At 36.3% G+C, this 12,612-nt stretch overlaps 1 protein-coding gene across 1 annotated transcript in view; it reads left to right on the plus strand.

Moving 5' to 3' along the window:
• The window catches only part of LDAH (lipid droplet associated hydrolase), a 113,042-nt gene that overhangs the window by 90,069 nt on the left and 10,361 nt on the right, over positions 1-12,612 (plus strand). Inside the window, exon 6 of the mRNA XM_026044875.1 lies at positions 8,720-8,802. Within this exon, the coding sequence (XP_025900660.1) occupies positions 8,720-8,802 (83 nt within the window). The remainder of the gene's footprint in view (positions 1-8,719; positions 8,803-12,612) is intronic.

The following is a 12,612-nucleotide window of genomic DNA, read 5'->3' on the forward strand; positions in this document are numbered from 1 at the left end:
TGAGTGAATGTACATCTGTGGATCGAGTATAGGATATAGAAATATTACTAGKAGTAGGAGCTCCTAAATATAGGCATGGTTACATCTAGCAATATACTAAAGGAGTGAAAGAATCACAAGGTAGTGTTTTCTTGTATGATTTTGGCCTCCATCAGCTAGCATCCTTCCAGATATTCAAGCATGGTTGAGGAGTTAGCACTGGGGAAGACCTCGATGAGCAGTTTGGATAAAGGAATCATTAAATTCTGTGAATCCAAGCCTAGTGATGTTCCTGTCAGCCTCTGGGCCAGAAAGTGGTTCCTGGTTCCATTTAGTGTGATGGGGTGGATACTCCATTATCCRTACCTAGTGGAAGTGGGATTATTGGAAAGCATTTGTGAGAAAACAAACTGCAAATTTGACTTCTGATTTGTCAAAGAAGATGATGAGAAACTGTTCMAAGAAAGCAAAAGACACTCAGTGCCTTAAGCATTTTGCAAAGTTAACAACAGCAAAGAGAAGAAAGGCCCTCAACAGCAAGTCAGCATGGCAGTGTGTTAGTTACAAAGTAGTAACTAACTACTGTAGTTACAGCGGAGAACTGTAGATGAGATGATTGTTCTATGATGTATTCATTCATCTTAGAATATGCAGTCGAAGTATAGGGAGTCTCCTARCCTCTCAGTCACTAAGAGATGACAGATCTCCATGAACTACATTATGTTGCCACATTTCTTAGTCTACAGACTAGGGAGTGAGGAACCGAGGTAACGAATAAGGTCTTCCAGAAATACCCAACAGATCAGTCTGCTGGGGCATGCTGTTCCAGCTAGCTGCATGTTCTTCTCAAGTCTTATACAAATATACAAACCTCTCCAGTTCTAGCTAAAGAAAATCTCTTGGTGAAAGAAAGAAGACACCTTTATAGTAAAATGGTATCTTTTTTCCACTCATTTATCTGCTTACAGGGTAGGTCAAAATATAACAGAGCAGTGGCGTCAGATTTCCAACCAAGAAGCATAATGAAGGTAGACTGTAGYCCTCTTTTCTTCTGGATTTGTCTACTCTGGAAGATTATATAGTATGTCCTTCCAAAGCTGGTTTAATGCTATTGAAATTATACTCTCTGGCCCCTGGTAAAAGTTGGCTTCCTGTGCCTCCCCGTTCCCATTCCAGTGCATAACTCCTGGTAACTTACAAAATAGACCAATATTTTCATGTGCAGGACTTAATAAATTTGCACCTACAGCCACAGTCCTGTCAACATAATCTGAGGCCAGCTGCAGTAGGAAAATGAAATTGGTCAAGTAACCCTTTGTAGTCTGATGTTTATTTTAGTCTGAGGAAGAAGCTATTAAAAATATTCATGTGTGTTAATGGGTCCAGACATGTGCTGTCTTCAGAACCACTCATTTTTTATTGGAAAATAAGATGTTCTGATTATTGCTTTAAATATTTTACTAATGAAGTTTGAAAGATTTTTTCTTTGTATTGTCTCTGCTATTTTATTATTATGACTTTTCTGTCTCTTCTTTCTATCACAGCAAATTCAACTCRTTAGCCAAGCAAAGAATATAATATTGCTCCTACGTAGTTAAGCTATTAACTGCAGAGCAAAACAATGTAGACAAGATCTAGTCTTGGTACTATTATAGTCAAAGGAGAGTTGGTTTTGCTCTAATTAAGGGCACATATGTCTCCTAAAGCTTATCAAATTTAAGTCTTGAATAATTAACCTTTTTATTTTATGGATATGGGTGACCATGTGTAGGTCACTTTTTTCTGTACATACAGATCTATTTCAAACTCATCTTAAATTTACAGAGACAACATAACGTGGCCTCTCAGTTTCTAATGTGACATTAGAACTAATCTTGCCTTACTCTAATCTTTTTCTTRCAAGCAAGCACATGTTCTTTGGATATTTAGTAATCAAGCAGGTTTTAAAGACTTTAGAAAGGCACATATTTCAACCCAAGTACAAGAAATCTCTGTATTGCTTCAAGAATCAATTATAAAGAGAAAGTAAAGCTGTCTTGAGTTAAAATCGTATTTATTCTCTGAAATTATCACAGATTTCCAACTTCCAACATAGATCTCTTGATATCTGTAGGGTCAAATGACAGTACATCGGTTCAAGATTTAGTTCTACAGTCTTTCAAAAGTAATAATAATGCTGCTAGACCTGTCTCTCAAAAAAAAAAAAAAAAAAGGAAATCTTCTGTTTCTTATTTTATTTGCGCAGCTTCATTGTGGGTACAGCAGAATGCTTGAAATTCAGTTCAGTAGACCCAGGTATTCATCTAACAGCTGGCTAATTGAATGAGTGGTTAAATAGCCCTAAGTGCTGAAAAGCTTGATTGATTTCAGTCGTTATTGTTTGTGAAAACTAATAATATTGCTGAAGGATATTAAGTCTTTGCTGTGACACTTTGGGTTAAAGAGCTACCAATGATATAAAGCAGCCTTTTCTTTTCTGGATCCTTGAGTTGAGCCCAATCAGAGTTCCTCTATCACAAAACCACCGCGAATAAATCAAATGTGTTTTGGCACAGTTTGTCGTCTCTGCTTAGCAAATGTGTGAGACTAAACTGACACTGATCCTTAATCACCTTTAATCCATGGAGGGGGAATGATCCTACCAGGGCGGGAGAAAGGTCATTAACAGGATCATGGGGAGAGCTTATTTGGCAGTTAATTTCATAAACCTGGCCTGGGAATAAGTGAAGAGCTTTCATTTTCAGGTTATTCTGYGAAGCAATTTACAAAAATGATCTCTATATAAAAAGTTAGGATATTTTAAAAAGGTATTTATCTGTTCAAAGCATGTTAAATGTGTTCTTTCTCTGTTAAAACTTGACTTTCACTTTTAAGCGCTTACGCTTTAGGATAATTATAGAATAAATGATGCTTTTTTCGGTAACAAAACTCCAGTGAATTAGTTATGAGTTACAGCGGTTATCAGCAACTTGAAATGGAATAAATTGAATCAAAAWTCATAGAGGGCTCTTTTTCAGTTGCCTTGGCCAGTTTCTGCAGGTTTGCAACCACATGTTATGTTTTTTTTTTTCTTTTTTAATAAGTGATAAATGGTTTTCCTGAAGTTAGAACTTTTTCATAATTTCTATGTGATGAAGCCCCATAGGATGCTAAGGAGTATATACAGTGGCACTAATCCTGCAGAAACTGATGTTATGATCTTCATTTTCTGACCCAAGCCAACTCGCAATGTCCAGCATATACATACATATTTTTAAAGCAATTGACCAATCCTGCATCATTGTMACAGCAGCGTCAAGGGCATTTTTAAAATTAGCAAGCTGAGACAGACAGATCTTGGGAGTTCCACAGTGTCTCATGAGAATTCAGTGATAGTCTGGCAAAACTCCAGGCCCTTCATCCCACRTTCTGTCTTATCTTTCACATCTAATGATTTTTAAGAGGGTTAACTGCAATCTTATTTTGCCCATACTAAACATAGTCAGGATCCTGCAAGCTCCTGGACATCCCTTGTTTTGTGCACTGTGATTTTCATGAGATTGCCACATCAGTCATGACATTAAATATATAGGTTCAGTATTGTTTTTTTATATTGTACCTGAAATCACAACAGTCCATTAGCGAACACTGTTCCAGGTTGTAGGATACTTGATATTGGTTCCCAGTTGTGGGGACTTTTTTAGAGGCTTTCAGCTGAAGCAAGCATTAGCAGATGTTTGAAGCCCTTCTGGAGGCTGCAGCACCAAGTAAGCCCAGTAGAAGATTTCAGTGGCCATTCATTTTGTATGACTGTGCTTCTTGTTGCCCCGTTTGCAGCTTGAGCTTCAGAGCTGTTGAAATGTTCAGTGCAGCAGCCCCTGGGAGCCCATTGACAGCAGCACTTCTAATTATGCACAAAAAGGAAACAAATTCTTTTGAAAAAGCAGCACAGTATTCATGAAATACGGAAATAGAACAGCTTTTTTTTTTTTTCTTTTGGAAAAGGAAAGAACTAAATATTCAAAAAATGCCAAGGTTACCAGAGTATAGCATTAGGAAATAGCAGAATGATTTCTCCCTGAACTTGTGACTTAGCTTTTGAGAAAAATATTTTCCCTGAAGAAGCCCAGTTTGGACTTAACCATAGCAACAAGAGAGAAGAAAGTCACTGTTCCTGGTCTATAATGGCATCTCTTTCCACATAGCTTTCTACATCCATTAAGCATTTTACAGTGTAATGTAGGTTAAAGTGAAGTAGTAGACTTGGGATTTCTTGACTTTAAAAAAGATACTTACACTACATGCCATGATATTCTTATAAGAAAGTTTGGGAAATAAAACTTACTTGAAATTAATATTGGAGAGAACTGTTTGGAAAATGTGATTCAGGGAGATTTTTGAAACTAGAAGGATGTAGCCAGTGGGGTTTTGCAGCAATCCCTTCTTTTACCGTTCAGTAGTTTTGTTATGGGTMTGGCAGATAAATACAGTGTGTTTTTACTGAGCTTACAGAAAATACCATGCTAGAATATGCTGCAAATAAGCTGTAGAGGGACAGGATCAGAGTTCAAAATSACCATTACAAAACAGAGAAATGATTGAGGGGGACAGGCAGGGAGGCAAGACTGATTCTTTAAAGAGCCATGTTCTGTACATAGCGTTGCTTWAGTGTGGAATGGTAAATAACTGGTTAACCAGTTGTGAAGAAAAAGCATCCTGGAARTACTATGGATTACAAGCAGAGATGRGTTTAAATATAGTGTTATAAAGTGACAGATATGATTTTGATATGTATAAAGACGTGCATGTGACAGCAYTGGAGAACCACTCTCTAGTGTAAGCATAAGAGAAGCATCGTGTGAGTGTAAGTGAAATATTGTGTGAGTAAAATTTAACAAGTATATAAACCACTAGCAGTTTTCAGAAGAAACCAAGCAAGAATGGTAGAGGCCTTACAAAATAGCATTTCTGAGGAAAGAATGTTGGAAGTATAAATTATCTGGTCTTCCCAGGTATTTGCTCTACGATTAATCACATTAACTATTAGGGGAGCTTAGGACAACCTACTTAGAGGTAAATGTCTAAACAGCAAGTATGTATGCTTATCATTTTCCTRTGGCAATAAAGTTCATAGTTAATTGCATATGACATTTAAAGCTACTTCATTTTGTTGTTTTGCATTTTAATGGATTGTGCTGCAAGACAGGTACAAATATGTGTCATGAAATACCATAAAGATGATGCTTGCAGTACCTATTTAATCCTATTTCTTGGGTTGTTCTCATACCATTCTTAATTTTGAAATATCCCAGAGAGCTTATGACTGAATACATACAGTACTTCAGATCTTGTCACATTATGCAATTTATATAATGGCATTTTAGAATTCTTTATTAATCATCTCATGCTCTTTAAGCAATAAGCAACCTGATTTGAATGCATTTTTGACTAAATAAGTCAGTAACAGTGAGCAACAGCTAGCCTAGGGCTTTCAGGGTTTTGTAGTAATAACCACTTCTCACTCCAGAAATATTTGTGATGAATCTAAATATTATTCCTTGCTGTGATGAAAACCAGCTAAACTAATCTAATGCTAATCTATTTTCTTTGCTCCCAGATCAGTCGCTAATCCATTACAACCTTTTCTTTCATTTTAAATGTAAATAACAGATTGGTAAAATGTTCCTTTCCTTTGTAAAGTCAATACGAATTACACAAAATATCCAGCTCCCAAGCCTGTGGAATGGATGGTTGTTATGCAGTAATATTGTTATCAACTCAGTAATTCTGTGTTTAAGGTTCTTTAAAACTCTTAAATGTGCCTTTAAGTTCAGATTATTATATTCTTTATGTTCCAGCAGTACTTCTACTTAATACTTCACTAAAGATAAAACATTTTTTTTCCTAGAAAAAGAACGCAGAGGGTAGAAACTTCCTGAATGTTTTGAACAAGGAGAATGGATACCAAAAAAATAAAATAAAAAAGCGACTTTCAAACAATGTAATTACCTTATTTTGCGACTCCCTTAGTCCATGACTGGTAGACTCACCAGTTCTAGTGTAGGCCTCTTGCTTCTTGTAAACTTAAAGAATATTTTGTTGTTTATTTTTAAATCTTTTAATGTTTGTTCTTGGAAACTTACTATTGCTGTTTGCAATTTCCTCTTATTTAACGCCTGCTAAAGTTTAAATGCCTGTTTATTGGCTTCCCTAAGATCATGTTTCCAAGATTTGAAGGACTTCTGTTTGGTTGAAATAGATTCTTGAACCTTGCCATTCATCCGGTTTAGCTGAATCCTGCCTTCTCGGTTCTCTTGCTTGCACAGTGCACAGAGACAGCTCCTTCTGAAGTAGCTTTGCTACTGCCTTCTTACACACTTTTGGGTTTTTGTGACAAATCTAAGCTTGCTACATCTGTGAATTCCACTTTATTACTTACTTTGTGCCACAAAAAAACACATCTACAACTCCAAGTCTTCTGTAGCCACAGTAGACCAGATCTGTCACTTGAAAAGATCATCACTGAGGGTAGCCAGGCTGTTCTCCACGTCCTACCTTCCTTCTGACACTAAGCAGTGCTTTTGACAACCAGATAGCTCCATTTATAGGTGGGATTTATGGGTGTTAAAGCCATATTTATCATATTAAAAATGGTAATAGATCTGAAATTGATGCAGTACCTACATTCTTTATTACATTTCATGCTTCTCATTTATGCTTTCATTAACAATTTTGAAATGTGTAGTTTTCCTAAAATTCATGTTCTTCATGTATAGTAGCATCTGGAGCTGAAGAGAGAGACCAATATGAGGACTTGACCTCAGCAATGCTGCAGATGGGCAATCCTCTGCTGGATATGCCACCTATCCCATGGGCTTAGATGACTTACTTGACAGACACAAAACTGTATGCAGGCCCCTTGRTCTAGTAGAATAGGATCACACTGGTAGATTTTTGCAGAATTTTTTGAATTGTCCAAATAATGTCACATCTGCAACCCTTTCTTCTTGTTTGGGAAAGGAAGAACCTTGCACTATTTGATATTTAATTGAAAAAGACAGAGCTCAGCAGGCATATGACTAACAGAATTGCATCTTCTTTGATTGGCTTGGAAGTAGATACTACTTTCTAGGATCTTTTTTTCACTTAAGAGCACTGGTTTTGTCTTYTAACATTTGCTAGCTAGAGTCATCAGTCATCTCTCCAGTGGCATTCTGTTTGCTTAGAGCATTGCTGGAATTTATCCAGCTCCATGTTTTGATCACCACCAAAGACCTGAGTGATTACCATTTCCTCCCCTATCACACATTGTGAGTGAATTACCATTAGCAGTATCAGTTCCAACACTACCTTTAACTCTTTGTGTGCAAAACTTCAGTTTTCTCCTGTGTTTTAGGAGAGGAATCAGTGTTTGAGTATTTCAGGCAGATTAAGACCTGTAAACTTAAATGGTTTAAGCAAATGACTATTCACGGTCTCTGCTGATTTTACAAATACAGAAGAAAGGAGGCACAAAATATTGTCCTTCATTCCCAGGTTGTGACTGTCTCTGTCAGCCAACATAGAGGCTTCAGATTCAGACAACAGGAAAGGCATCCTCCCTTTATTTGCACAATAAGATGATTGGGCAGGAAAGATGAAAAAGGAATTGCTTATTCTTTGGATCTCTGTGTTTCTTCATCAGAGCACTGAGGTCAGGAGTGGATGGCCCTTATTAAAACCATCTAAGTCTCTGAACACCCTCTAAAGAACCCGTGACTATCTGTGGACAAAGAGCAACATTGATTAGCATTTTGGAGCTCTTCATTTTACAGTGGAACATCTGTGGGCCTCATTCTAGCAGTAATTTGCAACCTAATATGTATGTGCTAGTTCAAGCCCGAGTTATAGRCAGTGAACTGAAATTTCTACCTGAGCCTTGTTAGGTTTTGCTGTAACGGAAGTCAAGCTAGATGGACACAGTATAATCCTAATGGGTCAAAATATCTAAATTTATGAATATTTAGGCATCCACGCAAACTGAATGAATATTTAGGCATCCACGTCATTCTCTAACATAAGTAACATCTGCCAGAGCTCAACACTTCACTTTCAGTTAAGTGTCCAAATGTTGGATTCAGTCATTTATGTTTCTGAAAGGTGATTGTTAATACCAAGTGACAATAAATTGCACTGAACCATTAGTATTACATTGCATTCCAGCAAGGTAAGACTTGCACAATCACTTTCCARTCCTGTTTGGTAGGATCCTATGCAGGTCTGCAGGTTTTCACAAATTGTACTTGCCCTTATTTTTATTGTCAGGTCATCTGAAATATTTGCATATTAAAATACCAGTAATAATTTAATGATTATTAGTATCCATTCTTGCAAACATTTCATGTGTGATTTGTCATCATTATCTTTGTTGTTGTAAAAGTACCTGGTGTAATGACCAAAGTTTCTTCTATAGTCAGTGCTAGAGAGAGTCAGATGCAGCACCAGCACCTGATTCAAAGTTACGCAAGATGGACAGATAAAATCATGTTCCAAAGGTGTCTTTCTCTTTTTATTAGCCATGTAAGGAGCATGGGTGACTTGTTTTTGTGTGTCTGACTTTTTGGTAACTAATTTAGATAAGTTTACCATTTCTACCACTGAGATTCTTTTCACTAGGATTTCAAGAGGATAAATTTTGTGATTTCATTGCCTATTTGCAAGACTGGTCTAGTTTGTAAATGATTTGTTATATACTTACCCTGCCTTTTTTTTTTTTTTGCAGCAAATATCTTGTATATGGCAAGCCAAGAAATGATGAAGGTTGTGGAGAGAGACAGTACAACTATAAAGCAAAATTTAAAGAAGGTAACTACTTGATCTTCAGGGTTTTCAGGGGAAGTCCAGTTACATTGGGGAATGTATTACAGTAGCTCTGTGACTGAAGGTGGAATCTGATTCAAGATATTTTCATTAGATAATTATGAGAACCTGATGACTTACTTTTTCCATGGCATCAAAACATAATATAGAGGAGTCCACAAGATAACTGTGGTTCCACAGTTCCAGTCATTAGATCCTAGTRGAAGATACACATACAAAAAGCACTCCTAGGAGATTGTAGCTACTGCTCTACTGGTGAACTAGACATTCCAGGGCCTTGGTTGTCTATATAGATTTATTGTTGGAGCAGATCCTGGTACTGTTTTGGTGAGGATCAAGTAGCATTCTCACAATCAGTTCTCATCCATCGTTCCGGAGTTAGCACAGGCCAGGAACCACTCCTAACTGGAAGCTTTGGTGTGGTCACCCTGTTTCAGAGCCTGAGAGAGTTTAGTAATATAGATGTGGTCAGACCTCTCCATATGTCCTAAAAGCCAGAAAATGGTCATATTTAATATACTACTATTGATGTAGACTCTGTGTGAAAAGATAGCAAGTTTAGTATGTATAATTCTGCTGTGTTCCCTTCCTTCCCTCCGTTCTTTGTATTATCCCTGTCTTTTTAGTGGGAGAAAGATTCCAGCACTTTACACTGGCAGAGATTTTCCTTGGAGAACAGAATTTTCTAGGACAGAGGTCTTTTACATCTCTGTAAAATTATTTTGTGCCTTTTAAATAGATACAGAACAAAGTTCACTCAATAAATCATTCATTCTTCTTTTGGCTGAAAATAGATTTCTTTTACTTAACCCATTTGCCTGCTCTGGACTTCTAAAGGTATCTTCACATGTACGTAGTTTGTGAGGGATTAAAAAAAAAAATTAAAAAGCCCTCACTACAGGTAGTTCATGGTGTGGGCTCAGTGCTATTTGCCTGTGTTTTAATAGTTACTATTCTCAGTTGTTTGGCTATTGTAAATTAAAACTTCATATTGTCAAAGCATATTTCAGAAATAAATTTTAAAAATTAATTAATTTTTAAAATGAATTAAAGTAACTGATGGGACTACTACACAGCACTAGGCATACATAGTTTTTTAGATTTTTGTTGCAGAGCTTTTTAGATTTTTGTTCACAGTTCTCCATTTTAGGAAGAATCTCAGCAAAGAAAATTAATGGTGAGTCTTCTTCTCTTAAATAACTTAGTGAAATTATGTGCATCCAAGGTACATGCAGGAGACATGGCCAAAGATATGACAGGAGACAAGCAAAGGGGTCCATCCAGGAGACCAGCTGACCACAGTGTAAGTCTGAGGTCCACCTAGGAGATAGGRTTGGAGACACTTCAGGTGCTTTGGGAAATTTTGCTTTTAGTCACAAGCCCTTGCACCTAAAAACCTCACTGGATCAGGACAATAGTGCTGGAATTGGGTATAGTTCCAGTGACTTCAGAAGGACTGCTGTGGTGCTTCAAGTTCCAGACATAACTTGKTTTTTTTCTGCTGAATTAAGAAAAATAGCCAATTGTAGGAGTTCGCAAGTGTCTTAGTCCACTTCATCTATGCTTTTTGTGACAGTGTCAATCTAAGCATAGCCTTGGTGCAAGAGAACTTTTAAAAACTTCATTTTATTGATTCTTCTATGTCCTCGTACTTCTAAAGGTGCAAATGTACTCCAGAAAATGAAAAGTTGAGACAAGCTTATGAGCAGTTAGCTGACTGAAGAAAAAGCAGATATAAAAGTAAAGTTAAATGCTTCCCTTTTTTCATTCCTCAAGTAATTTCTGGGAATGTAGGAATTAAGGAAGAATTTTTGAGTTGGCATTATGTTAAATTTGAAGTGCATCRATAATAAAAATGGTCTTAGCTCATAAAGGTTGGAAGTTTATGAAAACAGGAACTATAGTCCAAGCTGCTATAGAACTGGCAAGTTGTCCCCTCAAAAAATTTAGACTGTTTAGTAGTCACTGTGATCATATGCTAAAGGCCAATCTTAACACCTGACTTTGCCAGCTGCTGTGGAGTAGAAAAGTTATTTCTGGATCATATTAGCATTCTGTGATCTGTAAAGAAGGAAGAAGACAGTAAATTATTCCATTTTTCCAAGTCCAGGTTTAACTATACTTAGGGACAAACAGAAATTTGATCTTCAGATCCCAAATTCTTAATATAACAATGCTAGTTGCTCAGGTTTATATTGAAAGAATGAGAACTGGAATATAATTTGGGTAATCAGTTGAGGTTTTTCACCTACAGCCTTTTAAATACAGAAGTTATGCACATTAAATAGCGATGTAATTGTATGAAGAAAAGCAAGATCTATCTTCTGACAAAATAATATAAAATAGAGCATTTTAAATAGAACTCTGAAGCTATTCATCTAGATCAAACAGTACATGAACATGGCCTCCTTAATGTAATAACACAGAGAGTAGTGATAAATCATAAAATTAAATAAGTAAGGTAGGGATATTGATATAAAACTTGGTCAGCTAATGGTGGTTAATTGTCATTAGCTGATTATGTCTAAGCCAGCTAAGCTTATGTTCTTTAACTGTAATAACACCAACTCCCTTTCCTAAGAGATACTGGAGGGAAAAATATTACTGTACTGGAGGAAATTTATTGTGATTCTTGCATTAAAGGAAGTGGGTGTTATTCTGTATTCATAAAAGATGGATCAGCATTAAGTATCACAGACAAATGAAATAAAAACAAGAAAGAGGGAAAATGGCTGTATGAGGCTTTCACTAGCATGCCCATGATGGAGAGTGATATTTCCATATAGCAGCTTCATGCAGTATTTAGCTTTTGGAGTCTGTGTTATGCCACACTCATTGCCTTATTTTCGGGCTCAGCTTTAAGCTTTACTGACTTCTTTTTTTTAGCAGGTAAAATTGTGACTCGGTTGTGATAAAAAGACTTTTGCATTAAAGGCTAAAACAACAAGAACAATGACAAATCCCTGGGATTTTGTATTTATTGCAAGGCATTTTGTCCATTGCTTCATGTATAATGTGTAGTAGTCCCTATTTTAAATACAGGATCTGCTCCAAAGTCCATCTAAGTCAATAGGAAAGCTCCCATATCCCCCAGCAAGGCTTGGATCTGTTTCGCAGTGAACTCTGTAGTTCTTCATAATTTCTTAAGATCCAGATTTATCCTCTCCAGTGAGAAAAAATAATTACTTCTTTGGTTAGCATGCTAGCATGTTTCTTCAACTTAGATTTTTCACTGATGTTGTATGGCTGGTGTATTTACTGTGTAAAGAAAACAACAGGAAATAGCTGAAGTAAAGATACAAAGATAAAGAATACCTCTTACCTGAGAAGCAAATTTTTTTAACAGAACAGGGGAGAAAAAACATACTGAAAGCTTTATGGATACATGAAACTATTTGCTTTTCAATTGTGGAATTCATTACTGTAGGTGGCCTAAAACTTGGGCTGTAGATGGTTGGGTGCAGAAGAAATTCTCTTTTAAAACAATACAAATGAATGAACTAAATTTTCCTTTTCCTGCTTATTTCAGTAATAAATTTAGAATTTAAAGCAATGTAAATTTAAGTCTTGGCAGTAATACCATAGAAAATGTGTTACCCGGAGCATCATATAAACAATGATATCATGAGATTTAGAGTTAAAATTGCAAAAATTACTTTTTTTCACAGAGAATGAAGTGCTAGCTTTTTCTTTTTAAAAATGGTTGTCTTTACTAAAGAAAACTTTAAAATCTGAGCAAGCAAGAACTCTTTTGACCCTTGAAATAGCTGTTTTGATGTTGCCCAGGGTTTGGGT

Source organism: Nothoprocta perdicaria, unplaced genomic scaffold (genome assembly GCF_003342845.1).
Source record: "Nothoprocta perdicaria isolate Ctin4 unplaced genomic scaffold, notPer1 scaffold_39, whole genome shotgun sequence".
NCBI classification, from domain to species: Eukaryota; Metazoa; Chordata; class Aves; order Tinamiformes; family Tinamidae; genus Nothoprocta; species Nothoprocta perdicaria.